Below are 18,789 nucleotides of genomic sequence, written 5' to 3'. Positions count from 1 at the left end.
TTTTAAGAATTGTCTTGTTGAAAACTATATGTCTAATTATTTTTACTATTTTGTCATACTTCGCTCGTGGGCCGTTTTCTTACTGTAATTTACTATTTTATTTATGAAGAGCTAATGATTTTTGGTCCATATTGAGTGAAGTAATTCTTAGCCTCTCTACCTGCTAAATGGATTCTCCAATGCCAAATAATAAAATAAAGGGAATATAACATGAATACCTATCTAGCAAGGTATTACTAATTATGGGAATCATTTATTGGTTTCAGAGCGTCGGCAGACCATGTTATTTAGTGCTACAACAACGGCGAAAACAGAGATGCTGACTAAGTTGGCACTGAAAAAGGAGCCAGTTTATGTTGGTGTCGATGATCAAAAGGACAAAGCAACTGTTGAAGGATTAGAACAAGGTAAGAAGATTCTCGTCGGTTGTTGGGTCGATATGAAAATTGGATACCTTATGTTTATACTAAAAAGCAATCCGAGATTAATAACTGAAGTAGTATGGTAGTAGAATTTTAGGTGATTTCCTTTAATAGTACAGTTTTCAACAAATTAAAAAGAATGTGGAAATTGTGTCTAGTACTCAACTCTGAAATTTCTCGGTACAAATTTTACAATTGTATTTTCACTTCGATTTAATTCTATAAAAATAATGGGATTTACTAGTAAAGAAGGTCGTTTCAGATTTATGGTAACGAGTTCGATCACTAGATAGCGGCACGTGTGAACACACTCGAGAAGTGATCGGGTAGTTCGGAAGTACTATGTGTTGACTTAGAGGGAGGCTTATTCTGTGAAAATAATCATATGGCTCTTTTGGGAGGGCTACATATCGACGGTGTTAAGGTAAAAGGTCGTAACCTTCAAAAAACTTGAAATTGTGGATTTTTATCTTATTCAGCTCACTATAGGTCAGGCTATAGGTTTAAAAAATGTTGTAAGCGTGTGTGTATTATGAAGGCAAATATTCCACTTTTTATACTTGTGTCTTGCAAGGATGTAAATGGAAGTTAGAGGTTGTTTTTTTTTGCTCTCCTGAAAAAAGTTGGAAATGAGGCTTACGACATTTTATCTTAACATCGTCGATATATGTCCTTTCTAATATTGGTTATAGTTACAGCCAAATAAATAAACAGTGTGTGACAAAAGGTTTCCGTATGCCAGAGAAAGGAATCAACGCTGAGTTGAATTTCAACAAAGCGGGCAGTCCTGCTGTTGTCGGGGCCTTCGAATATAGGGTATCGAAGATACCGGAGGTCCGGTTGTGTTTAAATATTAAAAAAAAAAAAAAAAAAAAAAAAAAAAAAAAATTCCATTGTGCGAAGAAAGAACCCACTGTCTCAAAAAACAATAGCAAGGGGAGTACAATGTTCCGCCGCAATCGTAAATCGTATAGGTGCCCAATATTTACAAATGGTAAAGAACCATAATGGTTGAGTTCATATGCTCTGTCTTTCATGGTCGAAAGCTGTACAAATGCCATCTTACAGGGGATACGTGGAAGTTCGTAGTAACTGTGAACGAGGCATTGGGTATATGGGCCGGAATGTGATAAAAAGATGACCATCTTCTATCAAGTATCCAATTATGTACTATAATTTAGAGCCCTATGTATTGACGGAACTTCTGTGAGCTGTAAGTTCAACGAGTAGTTGAACTGATAACGCATTCACGTATTTGGTATGCGTTTATTGGTTTCAAGTTCAACGTCCTTTCATTACCGACATTATATGAGACGTGGACCTACAGCTAACGTGGAATCTGCACCACATGAGCTTCCACCGAGAATCGAACTCTCTTCTCTTAACAATACACTAAGCATATAGACAGTATATCTCTTACAGTATTCATAACTCCATGTTCGATCCTAAAAGAGGGTTGAGTTCCCACTATCGTACAAGATCATTATTATAGGACATAAACCACGTATTCATTTCATTTAATGTTTTTTTGAGTTCGCAGTTTGTTACTAATTAACTTTTGTGTTTCAGGGTATGTAGTGTGTCCGTCTGAGAAGAGATTTCTCCTGTTGTTTACATTTTTGAAGAAGAACAGGAAAAAGAAAGTAATGGTGTTCTTCAGTTCTTGTATGTCCGTCAAATTTCATCACGAATTGCTGAACTACATCGATTTGCCTGTAATGAGCATACACGTAAGTTTCGGCTTAATTATTTTCACGGAACGTAGTTGTTTTTTGCGTTAGTGTTTTCGTGATCGGTTCATGACAGTTTTATTTTTATTATTATTATTATTATTATTATTATTATTATTATGTAGTAGTAGTAGTAGTAGTAGTAGTAGTAGAAGAAGAAGTAGAAGAAGAAACCGGCTGTCATATTCCAGAAAGGTAATATACGTCATTAAGCTGAACACGCGACATATTATCTTAAAGTGAATAAGAGAACGTCTTTACGCATCATTTCTGTGAAGAACAAGTTCGCAAGACAGCGAAGGATAAATAGATGTTTGATTGTTTGTTAATGGAGATATTTCATTCAACCTTAAACACTCATATACTGCACTTCTATTTTCAACCCCATGTAATAAGGACAAGGTCAATCCTTATAAAATTCATTTTATGTGCCAGTGGGTATTAACATATACATATTATTCTAGTATTTGAATGGAAATGAGAATAATAAAGTATTTACTTCAATGTGTAGTTTGCTTTATACTTAGCAATATTTCGTCCTCACAACTGGTGTAAACTTCATGAAACCAGTTCCTGAGAATTCCACTGAATTATATTTATATCCTTTTAACTTTCTTCTCTTCTCCCATCGTAGTAACTTGTGTTTATAAAATCACCAAATGAATAATTGTATAGCTGTACGTATAAAACTTAAGAAAAGTTTACACTAAAAACATCAGCCAACAATGACTACCATTTGTATTTCACGCTAGCGTGTAATGTTGCTATACCTGGAATTCGTAAGGTTTTTAGTTGTTTCTAGTTTATTACTAAATATGATTACTTTGAATTTTAGATCTTCAAGTTTTCGAAATTCTTTATAGCTTTTGATTACGATTACTAATAATATACGGTAATTTCATTGTCTGTGTAGGCATTGTCTAAATTCACTGTAGATCTGATGAAATATGATCCGTACACTGGTCTTTCCACTAAGGAGGATTGATAATCGTGAAACTGATTGATTTGCATATTTGGAGTCCCTGATGTGTTCTTTAATTCACGTGTCAGTATTTCTTTTCATCTTCTTTATATATGTTTAATTACAATTACAAACTGCCCCACATACGTCCGAATTTACTATTCAAGCCACATAATAATTTTTGTAGCTGTTAAGAAGAGCGACACAGTTCGAGAATCATCGTGGGCATTGGAAATTTCTAGAACAAATGCGACTGAAGCATTATTTGGCTTTTGCTTTTGATAATGTATCATGCCGATAAACAGCACAGTTTTGCAAAAAATTCACACATCTTCACTGCGCATTACCTTACATAGATATATTGGAATTCTACGTGTGATCTGCTTCTCTTTCAGGGTAAACAAAAGCAGATGAAGCGGACTACAACCTTTTTCCAGTTTTGCAATGCAGAGTCAGGCATTTTGCTGTGTACAGATGTAGCTGCTAGAGGATTGGATATACCAGCCGTTGATTGGATAGTACAATATGATCCTCCAGATGACCCGAAGGTAGGTTGAACAATTCATTTAAAATAAATTCGATTATTCAGTTTCAAGGTTTAGTAATATTTGTGGAGGCCTCCATCATTTATACTTACGTTACACTTAAACTGCATATACATATACCGTATTTACGCGATTCTAAGACACTTTTTTTGTCGAATTTTTTGCCGCCAAAATCAAGATGCGTCTTTTGAGTTATACAAATTTAAACCAGATTGGATGGAGTTCTACCAAAAATTGTGTTAGTCACGATTCTGTAAAGAATGTTTATTTTGTGTGTACGAACAGAATGCAGAACTAAAATAGCACGCGAAATAAAAACCCTTTAAAGTTAGCCCACAAGCTAGTGGCAAATGAAAGAAATACATACTGGTATAATATAATATGATATGATATAATAATATAATATAATATGATACCGATAATGGATTCCTATGAAACTGATACAAGCAAGTGTTGTACTGTAATTACATTCGGAAAAAAAAAAAAATACCAGCAGATGCACATGAATATACCGTAAATTCCAGTAGTAAGTTCAGTGTTTCTTTATTTTCCCATAACATTATTTGTTTTCCTGTTTATTTTTTATTTTATTTTATTTTTAATTCTTTAAAATCAATGCAGTGTAGGCTTTAAATGTTCTATGTTACCGTGTTAGTGACAGAGCATATGCAGTTTAGCGCATGCAGAAAATTCTACTTGAACAGATTTTCTGTTTTGTTTCACAGATTACTGTACACGATTGTTACATTTTCGTGAACACCAGACGAAAGAGTGCATTTTGGCATATCTATGTCTCTAGAATAATTGGGAGTCATTAATAGGAAGTCATTCAGTCCATCAGAGGCGGATCCAGGACGGACTTCTGGGAAGGGGGGTTGTAATACTGATACTTAGAGCTACTTTTAAGAGCTCCAAACTCTGTTTTATTCAAATGTAAAATAAAAAAGTTTCCTCTTCTAGGGGGGGGGGGAAATCGCCCAGATCGCTCCCCCCTGGATCCGCCACTGCAGTTTATATCAGATTGTAATTGGAAGTCATCCAGTCTAAAGATGCGCCCAATTTCGTAGGAAAACGGCTAACAATTCAGAATTTCCACCTCCATAAGCTCTGCGAAGGTGTTTCAAGTCATCAGATAACATCGATATTGTTGCGGATGACGAATCTGGTTTCATTTTCGAGGGAAGCAGAACATCTATAAAGAAGGCATGAATATTGATCCCAAAGTCAAATTTAAGCATAATTTCAAATTACCATCGAAGCCTCGTTCTGGATTGCAGTAATTCCAAAGGGTCATTCTCATTGTGCCTTCTTATCAAGTAGAACGTGTACTTCAGAAGTGTTTATGAAAGAGACTGATGCCCTCTCTCAATAAATACCATAATAACAGGAATGTGTGTTCTGGTTGGATATGGTGTTTACATTACGTAGCAGGCACTATTGCTACGATGGCGCGCTACGATATACAGTCCATTTCCCGTGAGATTATCATTGTAAATATTCCTCAGTTCCGACCCATCAAGAGCCTTTTAGATTTCAGTTAAAGCAAAAGATATACAGAGAAGATTGGGAAGCTCAGTCTGCTGATGGCTTGAGAGATATACTGTTAAAATTGACCAGTTTATTTCAGCGAACTTCGGACAACTGTTGCACCGGGTGACGTCCATTACTTCGAAGATTTGCTGACCATGGCTCATACTTTGTTGTTTAAGGTGAGGCGAACACCATATTTTTGAATTGGTTGTTTTCAGTATCGTATTGTCAAAGCTTTGTTCTCATAAACAATATGCAGATTTTTAGTTTAGACACCATTATTTCTTCTTGCAGGAATACATTCACCGAGTGGGAAGAACAGCGCGAGGAGAAGGTGGAAGAGGACATGCATTGCTTATCCTTCGTCCAGAAGAATTAGGATTTCTTCGCTATTTGAAACAAGCTCGAGTACCTTTGAATGAATTTGAGTTTTCGTGGAGTAAAATCTCAGATATTCAGCCACAGGTAAGTTCAAGTTAACTGTAGATTACTGATAAGTAGAGATGCAAGGGCTCGGAAGAAGAATTTTTTTTTTTTTTTCGGAAAAGCAAGTTTTTCCACAGCATTTTTGCCTGGGAAATTTTAGACTTTTTAAATATTTAAGTTCTGGTGAAGAAATAGCAGTACGTTCTACCCTTCTTTTCCGACTATAACACGAAAGAAGACAATTATTGTATTCTGAAGAAAAATAATGAAAAAAGTCCTTAGCCGTGATGCACAATCGTGGAACTATATATATAAAAGTATCAGCAATAACTCTTCGTACAAATTATTTCTAGCGTACAAATTACGAGAGGTCTCCCCACCCACGGAGACAAACCATTTCGATTGAGGTTGGAAAAAGAGGGGCGAATTATAACGTTGTGAAGATTTCACATTCTGCGTTTTCTCTCCTATCAGTGACAATTACTTTCGTGCGGAACAGAAATTGCGATGCCATGTGAGTTTAGGCAGAAACCATTCCTACTAAACACTGGCCGCAAGGTCTAAATTTCTAGTCGCCAATGGCGACCTGGCGACCGGAAATTTGCGCCCTGCAATGAGTGTAGTGCGTTAATGTATATTGAAAAGATGGTCGCAAGATATAGGATGCATAATTCCTATAAAAAGAAATAGTGCGGTCACAGTATTACTCTGAGTCATTTCTAAGTACAATGCTCCTGTAATGTACACTCATATTTAAAATAAATAAAATGAAATCTTTAAATTTTACGTCCCACGGTTATGCCGGCTAAGCTAAAGGAGACGGTGTTGATGACAAATGAGTGAAATGGTGGAATGAAGAAAGTGGTAGGAAAAGTGAGAACCCCGAAAAAACCGACGCACACGAGTTTGTCCACTGCAAAGTTCACGGCGCGAGCCGGGATCGAACCAAGGCCCCAATGCACCAGAGGTGAACGCTCTACCACTGAGCCACTGCTGCCCCTTAAAATAAATAAATAAAAAATAGGAAAAATAAAACGAGTGAACATCCACTAAGCTCTCTTTTTTTTCACGTATGAGTAGTATCGTTTATTATATAAGAGCAGTAAGAATGACTTCAAACCGATGAAGAATGTTTGCTGCAGTTCTATATAGAGCTTGTGAAGGAAGAGGAGGAAATGATATTATTATTATTTTAAATATGACTAGCCATGTTCAATCGCCAGCAAAAGTAATGCTTTCGGAATTATAAGACAGCTACAAAGGTGTCGCATACAGCTAGTGAGCCAGTGGTATAAACCATCAACTGAATCGAACGTGATTGGAAATTTAACTGCAATGAAAAAGAAATCGTAAGTGCCACTCGATATATGACCAGAGAGGGTTTAATTGGATACTTGAATTTGAAACGAATATTCAAAAAGTACTGAAAAAATAAGCAGGGAACTTGGACGTCTAGTAACTTGGTTTCTTTTGGATACAATTGATTGATTGTAACATCACCACCGAGGCTATTTGCCCCCGTTTTCATAGAAAACTTCTAGTTTCAAACTAGAGGGTTCAGGGAGATCGTCAATTAGAAATTTCTTACGCCAGATTGAACAAAAAGATTTTTTTTAAATCGAAGACGACCTAGAAACTTGAAAGTTCTGACGTGATTTTCCAGAAACCAGAGTTTCCGAGTAAAGATGTAGTCAGTTAAATTCCAAACAACTAAAATAATGTCCTTAGATCCATTTACTTCTATGGTTTCACCGTTATAAATGTCCCAAAGTGACAACGGCAATGATATCTGAGAGCAGTGGAGCTGGTAGTTCAACTAAATAAAGCACCTCCACCTGGTCAGTTGATTATGCCCAGCTATGCGCGATACAATGCAGAAGACTGTACGAGGCCGTCAATAAATTTCATTTTTCTATCAAAGAAGAAAACAATAATACGTTGTCGCTACATACGACACATTGGTGTTCATAGAAATGTGCCGGAGACGTGTTGATTAGTTTGTATTTTTTGGTTTTCTTTTGTCATTTTGAGTTCTTTATAAACACTCTAAACAAGCGATTAAGAAATAAATAATGAGAAAAGAATTTTCCCTCACAAATCGCTTTCCTCTCTCTTTTTACCAAACAATTGAAACTTCTAGGATATATGTAATAATTCCGATAATTTTTGATGTTTCATTCGTTTTTTAGTTGGGCTTGTATCCATTTTGGTAAGTTTTGAGAGACTATAAGTATAAAGGTTTTCCTCATCCGGACTGTCAAAAAGTAGAAGAAACGCAGTTGTAATTTTTCGAATTAGAATGGACCTAAAATCTAACATGGATGAAACATATCTCAATTAAAACTATTGCGCTCCTTCGTGGCTAAGCGGTTAGCGTACGCGCCTTTGGCGTGGGAGACCCGGGTTCGATTCCCAGCGGGAACTCATGTGGTTCGGATTCTACGTTAATCAGTAGCTCTCGTCTCATATAGCCTCGCTGTTGAAAGGGACGTTCAACTCAAATCGATTATCGAAAACTCAAAATCAACTCAAATCGATTAAAACTATTGTTGATCCAAATTTCATTAAACTTCGTTTCAATTGTTTAAGGGAGCTCCTATTTTCTATAAAGTGTCTGTCTCGCATTTTTCTTCCAATATCAAGTGTGTACTTACGAAACTGTAAGGTCATCAAGGACAAGACGTGGTATTAAATGGAATCGGAAACGGTTCTCGGAGTTTCTGTTCGAGATGTTTTAATCGTAACAGGGTTTGAATCTCCCAGTGTGTTCACTCAATGCTAGAGTGCTTATATCCATAATACTAAGACGACCTAGTATAAACAAGATTTTGTCAAAACTTAAAATTGTGTATTCTCTCCGGATGGATGAGAGTAGAGTATTATTATTTTTATTTCCAATATTTATAGATATTGAAGATTGGACATCTAAGTGTACACTGTACACCTATTTGTCTCCCCTTTAATTTGATCTCGGTATCTGATATAGCGTTTAGGAAAAAGTTTGTTGTTGTTGTGAGTGTTATACAGAAGATTGTTCGCTGTATATCCGACTATTTTCGATTCGGGCAGGACCGAAATTCGCTGTAAATCCGACTACGAAACTTTCACCCACGAAAACCAGAAGGACTGCAAGCAAAGTTATACCCATAGTGCTAAGGGAGATCCGTCGATTGGCATGCCAAGAGAATCCCAGAAGCAACTTGATATAGGCCACAGATTTAACATCGCACCGTCAACTATGATCAAAACAATTCGCAAGCACTTTAGATTGAAGTATGTGCGGAAGGTCCGTGTACACCACCTGCTACCGCGTCACATTACCGAAAGAACGTAAAACGAATTGCAGGAAACTATGAAAAGTACCTGGCTAGTTTCAAATGGAAGAAAGTTGTCACAATGGATGAATCATATGTCCATCTCACTGCTGGTAGTTACATTCGGAGATCACATATTGTGATATTGACGGTAAGGGGCGCATCAACTTTGTCAGTGCAGGGAAAGTTTCCCTCGTGGCTTTATGGTATTCGGATAAGTTGATGATACACAATGTGGACAAAACATGAAGTTTTACGCAAGATACTTCCAAGAATCCAATCTGACACCTATCTATCGGAGAGACATCCCACAGTTGTATGGAATGGACGCGAACCAGGTGATGATTCATATGGACAAGGCTTCGAATCATACGCTAGAACATCACTACGTTTTTATCGGGACATGGCAGAGGAATTAGGAATTCATGTCATTCCGTTTGAAGACACGCCTGTGAAAAGCCCAGATATCAGCCCAATGGATTTTTGTGCATTTAGACTGTTGAAACGTCGTCATCAACATCCCCGCCCGCGCACCCTGGATGGTCTATGGAAAGCGTGCAGGGAGTGTGGGACAGAATTCCCATGGCTCTCCTGCGCCGGAGCCTGCTGCAATGGAAACTGCGATGCCGTATGATAATCCACAGTGCTGGAGGTCCAGTAGAACATGATCGATGGTGGCTGCGCGATATCTCTTAAGATGAATGAATACCTGTCAAAAATGGTTGTGTATAAAGCGGAACAACCTTCTATAATGTTTTTTCTGTCTTTGGTAATACCAAAGTGAAGAAACCAGAAAACTGTATAGGGAGCTGGTCGAAACTCGAATTCCAATCTCTCACCCCTAGAATGAATGCTCTACCGTTGATTGTTTCCAGTCTTTTCTTGTTCCTTAGATCTTAACTAACTACATACTCGAGGTTGTTCTGCAAGGGCAATTCACTGTTGCGGCTATTTAGCGTAAGGACTTTCTGCTTTAAATATCAATTGTACAAAGTGATTTCTTTTCGTTATGTTGCCAGTGTCGCTAATATGTTTACAGTCCACTGCCACGTCTGGCTCTAATAGAGAGATCAGAGTGGAGATGGAATACGTTCTAGGGATGCTTAATCGACTGCAGAAAATTGCTTCTCACTATTGAGCGCTATCATTGTATAACGATCACCACTAAAACCAGAAGTGGTTGATTTGTACCAATTTCAGTAGAGAATTAGAGTAGAGGTGACATTTATTTTTGGGACTTCTAATTGATTACTGAAAATCGCTTCTCGTTATTTATTACGGTTTTTATTGTAAAGCAATCAACGTTAAAACCGGAAGTAGTTGATTTCTGCCATTTCCGATTTGAATAGAAGGTTAAGAGAGAAGATGGTATTTATTCTTAGAACACTAAATCGATTCCACAAAACTGCTTGTCGTTGTCTACTATCGTTTTTGTTCTATGTAAATCAGTATTGAAAGCGGAATTTGTAGTAGATTTCTAACACTTATGGTTTTAATAGAGAGTAAAGAATGGAGATGTAGTATTGGGACGCTCAATAGATTGCAGAAAACCGTATCTCTCTATTACCGTTTTTGCTGTATAGCGATCAACGTTAATACCGGAAAATGTTAATTTCTACCACTTCCGGTTTTAGTATCATATTCAAAAAAGAACTCGATTCCTAACCTTTGACCTACATTTTTCCAAATTTAATGATGATTTGTGTAGTAGTTCTTGAAAAATTTTTTGTGTTCCGGACAGACGGACAGAGTAAATATATAAAGTAGTTTTGATAAACCAAACTCTTTAAAAATTAAAGTTAAGTGTCAATAATAATTTTGAGGTCCACATCATTAACCATATCCTAAATTGTTATCTTGCTAATGTCAAAATGAGGGATAGAGCGTTCACCTCCAGTGTTTGGGGTCCCTGGTTCGATCCCAGCTCGCGCCGTGTGGACTTTGTGGTGGACAAAGACCGTGCTCGTGGGTTTTCTCGGGGATCTCCCGTTTCCTCCCACTTTCTTCATTCCACCAGTTCATTCATTTCTCATCATCGCCGTCTCCTTTAGTCTAGCCGGCATAACCGTGGGACGTTAAACTTAAAGATTACATTACATTAATGCCAAAATGGAACGTCTTGATTAATAAGTTCGTACTTGAGGATCAGTTTCATCTTAATAGGTGGCGGGGTTGTCGTACAGCATCATTTTTTAGGTTAGTATAAGAATTTGTTTTTCTCGGAAATTACGCATAAGGATTTACTCGCCCATATAATTTTGTTCAGCTTAATGAGGTCAATTAGTTGGTAATTATCTCATCTTTGGACTTTTTTCGTTAAATTTATTAGAAGCAAACTGTTTATAACAACATCGCTTTTAACGACGTATTAGGTATAACGGGGAAATCTAACGGTCCCGTCTAAACCTTATATAAAAACTGTATTTAAAAAATCGCTTAGTACGACATTGTTTATTACGACATATCGTATAAAACAACTTATTTTTATACATTATCGGAGAAATGTATCGGCTATAACGTTCAATGTTGATTTTTGTGTACGGCATTATTGAACAATTTACATTGTTGTTACTTTGTCCTCACTTATTGTAAGTTTTTGTACATATTTTGTTGCCATACAGTATTATTGCTGTGCGTACTGTATAAACAGTAGAAGAAGAAATCCACTTCATTCCCACTCCACAAATATTGTATTGTATGTATTGTATTTTAGTTTTGTAACATGGTGTCTATCGGTCACGAAATCAGAAAACGGTCATGCAAATCAAGAAAAAGTCACGAAATTTAGCTTTTGGGTTACGATTTTTTGTATCTGTACAAAAATAAGTGCAGTCTGGAAAATTTTGTTTCATGAAACGTCAAAAATCACCACCGAAAATGTCTATGGTCGGCTTTAGACGCCACCAAATCGCAAGCAAAGGACGTTTCTATTGCTTGCATGAAAATTTGGCCTAATTCGCTCTTGAAAATGTTGCGAAATTTTACGGTTTGGTAAAGAAAAGGTCAGGAAATTTCATTTTTGAAATTTAGTAGACGCCGTGTTTAAGTTTTAGCTTTATTCTGTTCATTAACCATGTAAGTGTTCAGCCTAAAACTTAGATATGAAATTTTGAGCAAGGAAAGCAAAATCCGGTTTGCGCTACTATTGGCTGTAACGACCGTTAATCTGCGGTCCCTTCGGATTCATTATAACCGGTTTCGACTGTATTTACTTTTCAGAATTGTTCTATGCATGCTGGTAATGCTTAATATAACCAAATGGTTTGAAATACGTATTGACTTTTAGTTCGTCGTGCAAGAACTCAAATGAGTCTCCTAAGTATTTCAGAGAAGTCAAATCTTAGTATTCTTGAATGTTATACTCATGGTACGGTGTACTTTCTATAACAATATAGTTTTCGAATCCTTAGGATATGACCGTAAAAGATTACAATGAAATGAATAAATGAATAGTAAAGAATAAGTACATAATAGCATGAAGACCACAATAAAATGCCCAAATACTTCAGAACTAGCCAGGAGCCATAACAAAGAGAAAATTGAAGATGTCTCAAAGTTGTTAGTTACATAAGCAGTCGTACGATTTTCTTGAAAATTGATTAAAAATAGTGTAGGTAAATTAGTAGTGGTGTTTACGTAAGGGTGCAGTCTTGCATGGATTGGATCTTGCATGAATTGGAAAGGTTTATGGGTGGTAATCACAGTACTCCAACTGAATGTTATCGTTTAAGAAAGACTTTCAAACTTAAAAGAAGTTTCGTAGACTCAAGTAAAAAATTGGATGTTCATTAGATGTAAATATCAAGATTGGAAATTTTGAAAGTTTATTAAAAGAGAAAAAATTACAATAAATATATTACAAATTACAGAAGTACATTGGAAAGTACATTTTATATGTACAGAAGTATATAGATGCACGTACATACATACGCATTACAAATTTAGAGAGAGCATAACTAACTAACTCATTCACTCACTCTATGGCCTATGGAACCCGGAGGTTCAATGCCGCGTTCACAAAAGCTCTCCATCGACTTCTATCCTTAGCCAACTGGATCCAGCTTCTTGACGAGATTCATCTTAATATTGTCCTCTCATTTGCGCCTAGGTCTGGTCGTTTTCTGACTCGACTTCCAGTGAAAACTTTGAAATCGTTCCTACTAGCTTCCATTCTGGCTACATGACCTGCTCACCTGAGCCTACTAGATTTGATGATCCTAACAATATTTGGTAAACGATATAAATTACGTATATGAAGTTTATGAAATTTCCACCGTTCCTTATTTCCGTTTCTCTTGGGCCCGAATATTCGTCTCAGGATCTTGTTCTCAAATACTTTTAGTCTATGTTTTTCCTCAGAGTAAGCGACCATGGTTCGCAACCATACAGAACAACAGGCATATTATCGTTTTATATATTTTAAGCTTCAAATTCCTCATCAGCATTCGCGAATAATAACACGAATTCCCTGCTTTTAGTCGACATTTAATTTATCCATGAATATGGTTTTAGTCTGTTAATAACTAAATTATGAAATAATCACTGTAAAGTACGAAAATATTTTTACAAAATAGCAAAGAAAGAAAAAATCACTTAATTAGAATTTGATAAACCGAAGTTTCCTTTAGTTACATTATTCTTCATCCTTGTCTGAAGAAAATCGAAGTTCTAGATTTCCTATACTGTTCAACATTTCCAGTATTCCAAGATTGATAGGGCTTTGGATTTCCAGAATCAATCTTTCGGTTCCAGGCAGTATAACTTGCAATATTAATTGGAATTTTTTTTTCTTTCTTTTTTTTTCTGAATGACATAAATGTTGACAAGCAGATACTTGTGTGCGAGCCAGTTCCTTGAAGGCCACTATGCTTCAGTTCTTCATTTGTCATGTTTTCTACCCATTGTGAAATTAAACGTTAACAAAAGATTTTCATGTTCCTCTCGTCTTTTATCAGAATCGGTGATTTGGAAATTATATGTAATTTACTCAAGATATTTTATTGGAATGTTCAAGAAGTATTTAAATATTTGAATTAAAGAGCCTGCCGTTTGGATGGTAAAAGTGTTTTTGTCAGGCTTTTGCTTATGAGAATATGTAAAGGTGGAGTTAATATATATATATTTTTTAGACAAAAAAAAAACATAGATGGGGACACTTTTCTATCACAATTTCGTGCTATAACAAAGGGGTATTTAATCCTTAGACTTTCTTTGAAAACACACATTCTCTTTACCATTTTGAAGGCATAAATAATAAATAAAAAAAAATCGATTCATAGCAATTCAGTGTTATTTCAAGTAAATCGGCCTTAGTTATTCCTGTCTCCTGTAGTGGCTTTGACGAATATAACATTATCGTCAATTGGAAGACATTTTTATGACGATAACTATCGATTTCTTAGCAATTACATGTTTTAAGTTTAAGAATGAGAACGTTAAACACAAATCCACAAATTACAGAACAATTCAGCGTCCCAGACCGCGGTGACAGTAGTCGAGCACTCACTTCTGACGCGTGGGATTTCAGGTTCGATCCCAGTTCTCGCCAAGTGAGTTTTCTTGTGGACAGACACTATGTGCATGGTTTTTCTAGGGGTTCTCTGGTTTCCTTCCACTTTCTTCGGTCTAACATTTCATTTATTCTTATCGTCACCGTCTCCCTTATCCTTGGTGCATAATTGTAAGACATGAACCTACATTTCAATTCTGCCTCTCGAATTTTGTCGGAACGCCGGGACACAACTACGTAATAAGGGAGAATTCTGTAGAATATAGGACGTGATACGAATCCTATACGAATACAGATGATAATATACAGGGAACTAGAATATTAGCTGCTTGAAATTAAATATGGGAATACTTTACATAATGCGAGATTTGCTCTACTGAAGTTTTATTATTCCTGGTGTGTATGAATTGGCAATGGGTTTGCATATCCTAATATTTAAAAATAATCAAATAAAGGTAAGCAGACTAATATAAGTCGAGTCGAGAAATATTGTTCAGAGAAACTGCGTTGATAAGTACCTACTTATGGCAATGTCGAAATTTGATTAAAAGAAGAAAGGAAATTGTACAGTGGTTTAGTTATATGTGCAGTTTTTGTAGCTGTGACTTGTGTTGTAAGATTGTTTGTTCAGATTGGAGATTCATCATCATTCATCAATTTTTACGTTAAAATTACGATATTACAGGACAATATTTGTAACAGTACGTAATGATATAGGTGATTGGCACTTCGGTCTGTACCTGAAGATACGAAACCTCATTTAAGGTGAAGAGTCGAGCAACGAATGTCTACAAATTTGTCAATGGTTTATAAACTATAATATAATTGATGCACACAGGATTTATAGGATTTGACAGATAGGTATACAGGACTCGTTAAAATTGGTGGTGAAAGACAATAACAAGGAATATCTGAGTGACAAAAAATATATATTGGAAACATGGAAAAGTGACATAACAACAATTCAAAGAATATAGAAGAAAAAAAACTCAGCATTCACCTCAGCAAAAACACATATCATGTGAATTAGGAAAAACAAAGATAGCGGACAACTGCCTCAAGGCGACTTAGGAACTTGGCACGTGCGACACGCATGGTCTCCCGGGGAAGAACTTCAAACGCCGCCTGAATCGTGTCTTATCAGCTGGGTCTTGTTGTTTGAGGCATTGTTACTGATCACTTGCTCAACCACACCCCACACAATAATACATAGAATTACTATCAGGAGAATAAGAGGGCCACATGTTGGGACTGGTAAAATCATAAATATTTTTTTGATAACTATTTTGGAGTTTACCTAGCGGTATTGCAGAGAACTGAATCTTGCTGTCACACCTGAGGTCTTCCAGCATCCCCACTCTCCACTCAAGGTTTGCGCACGGTATTAGCAGACAACATAGCCATTCGAATTGAACCTGAACCCCTCAAAGCCGTGTAGTAACATTCCACCAACGTCACTGGAGACACATCAAAAGTCCAAACATCATCAGACTTGGGTAAAATTTAGTATGCCTGACATGAGGAACGCCCGATGGATTGTAGGCAAACCATCCCTTGTTCTGGGGATTATGTACCCAGTCTTGACAAATTTCCTCGTCAGAGAAAAACTACACTGTTCCTGGTTCAGTGGGATATTTCACTTTGATCTAACTAGGTAGTTTGCTCTAGCCTTTTCTATCAGGGGTTGGCCTTTACGCCGCGTATAGGAGTGATAGCGGAAGTCCTCATTCATAGGTAGCTTAATGGCGGACCTACAACATCCATTTCCTGCGCCAGAGCTCGTTTTCCCTTGCCTAGGTATTCTGTTACATTGGAGAGACCGCTTTCCGAAGCTCTATATCAGTTTTTGGTTTTAACCGTAATTAACAGCAGTAATAAACTTTTAACTTAAACTTTTAAATGTGTGTAAGCTTAGATTAAGTATTGACATGAAAAATTTCAAAATATAGTTGAAAAATACAAATACAACGCCGAAGAAACAACATTCTTTTTCCTGTTCCTACGAATAACGCCTGATGTTTACAAAGACTTAGAAAATTCCATCCCTCTCTCCTTCAGAAAAACATTTTTTGCTCCTAAATTTATTCTAATTATCGTAGACAACCTCTCGCAGAATGACCACAAATCTTAAATTATTTGATCAAGAGAAGAACGACAAACGGATTAATACAGAAGGTTATCTAACACTGAACTCCATTATATATATATATATATATATATATATATATATATAATGTTAATCTCAAATGTTACTATTATGTTGTTAGTTTTTTTTTTATTAAAATAGAAGATTAGTAGTAGTAATAGAAGGCTTAAATATCTAACTATACTAAAAGGAAACAGGTGAAAAACAGATTAACTTATAATTCATTTTTCAATTGGTATATTTTTTTTCAATTTATCAAGGATTTCCATGGACAGATGAAAATTCTGATTGAAAAAGAAGAAAAACAAAAAGACGAAAAAACGTGATGCGATAAAGAGTCATCACCGTATGTACACTCATGTCCAAAATGATTGTCGCATATTTATAACTGTCTTGTGAGAATGTAATTTGATAATGATTTTGCAGGGTACTTTTAATACTGATACTATGTGTATCATCGGGGAATGTATATTTGTGGTAAATTTCATACGAAAATAATTATAAATACGAACAGTAAAATGAGTAAAACAAAATGTTGCTAAATGGACAAGAAAGTTTTATTTTCTGCTCTTTTGACATGAAATTTACCACATACATGTCTTTGCTGATTATACACATACTAACATTATAAGAAATACCGGGCGAATTCGTTATCAAATTATATTCTTAGAACAACATATTTATAGGCATGCGTCAATAATTTTGGACATGAGTGTACATAAAAAAACTAGATGTCCTTCGTGTATTTGAAATTTATGGTATTTACAAGTCAGAAAAAGTAGAAAATGAGTGGTTAAGTCATAAAACAATAATTCTGGAACCATGAAATGTTATTTCGAGTTTTCAAGTTAGCGATATATTCATCCTTAAGCTTCGCGAGGATTGATGTGTATTTATATTGATAGGACTGAAGGTTTAATAGATACGTAACTCCAATTGTAATTTTAGTACCAGTAATGTATTTAAGGAGTTTAGTTTGGCAGAACTCCTTTATATATTTCGTGGCCCCGCGTAGCGTGGCTGCTAACCCTCTTGCCTAGGTTTTCTTTTTTTCAGGCCAGCCATCCAAAGTAAGATTTTTCTGAGTTTCCTCATTCACACCAGGCAAATGCCGAGATGGTATCACACATAATGGGCCCAGGCCGTTTTCCTTCTTTCTCCATTCCTTTATTCCACCTCAAATCTCCGGGTAGTGTGATCGCCAAGATATATCATTCCTCATATGTGACGGGCTAACAGCTATACCGAAAACCCAGAAATCTAATGTCTAACCCTAATCCTTTGTATATTACTGTCAGTCTGTCTGTCCGTCCGTCCGTCCGGGCTACTCGATGAATCATCACCAGTTTTGACCAGGATGTAGAGGGTCAAAAGTTAGGAATCGAGTTCGTTGATGGAAGTGATATTCAAACCGGAGGTGGTAGAATAAAGGACTTCCGGTGTTAACCCCTTACCGCATGCCGTGCCATATATGGCACATACCCTTTTCTCACTTTAGCTTTTTTGTGATTTATCAAAGGCATCAAATTAGGGATGGCCACAAAGATCCGGTTCCGGCGGAACCAGTTCTCGGAAATCTGGTTTCCAGAACCGGTTCCGGACCTGGATCCGAAAACCCGGTTCCAGAACCCGATCTTAGGAACCGGTTCCTGATCTGGATCCGAAAACCCGGTTCTAGAACCGGATCTTAGGAACCGGTTCCAGATCTGGATCTGAAAACCCGGTTCCAGAACCGGATCTTGGAACCGGTTCCAGACCTGGATCCGAAAGCCCCCCAAGATCCGTAAAGTAGGCACAAAGTTCATCTTCAAAACACTGTAAAGAGGACCATGCGCTTGTGCCCTCCCCGCCCAGACCCGCTTGTGCCTCCAGAAAAAATATTTGGTCCACCAGTGGGTGTTTAGCCAAATGATTTGGCCAATTTGCCTGTTTAGCCAATGAGTTTACCAGTTACCCAGTTTATTTAGCCAAATGAGACAAGCGGCCGCTGCCTGGGCGCCTGCCTGTCGCTTCCACCATTTCATCTAGCACACTGTTCACAGTCTGCCAGCAGTTCGGGTTTAGCATAGAGATGGTCACAGTTTCGGTCCCAGATCTTCTAGAACCGGATCCGTTCAGACTCGAGAACCGGTTCCACCAGGAACCGGTTCTGGCCATCCCTACATCAAATGACTGTTTTGTCTGCTGTGTGAGATATTGACCTATA

At 36.8% G+C, this 18,789-nt stretch overlaps 1 protein-coding gene across 2 annotated transcripts in view; it reads left to right on the top strand.

Moving 5' to 3' along the window:
* The window catches only part of pit (probable ATP-dependent RNA helicase pitchoune), an 87,343-nt gene that overhangs the window by 31,420 nt on the left and 37,134 nt on the right, over positions 1-18,789 (top strand). For both annotated transcript variants that reach the window (XM_081729159.1, XM_081729158.1), the window contains exons 7-10: positions 267-407; positions 1,992-2,152; positions 3,509-3,661; positions 5,483-5,653. In XM_081729159.1, coding sequence (XP_081585285.1) covers positions 267-407; positions 1,992-2,152; positions 3,509-3,661; positions 5,483-5,653 — 626 coding nt within the window. The remainder of the gene's footprint in view (positions 1-266; positions 408-1,991; positions 2,153-3,508; positions 3,662-5,482; positions 5,654-18,789) is intronic.

Source organism: Thermobia domestica, chromosome 10 (assembly GCF_964235325.1).
Source record: "Thermobia domestica chromosome 10, izTheDome1.hap1.1, whole genome shotgun sequence".
Classification (NCBI taxonomy): domain Eukaryota; kingdom Metazoa; phylum Arthropoda; class Insecta; order Zygentoma; family Lepismatidae; genus Thermobia; species Thermobia domestica.
The sequence above is the reverse complement of the archived record's forward strand: the minus strand, read 5'-3'. Positions and strand labels throughout refer to the sequence as shown.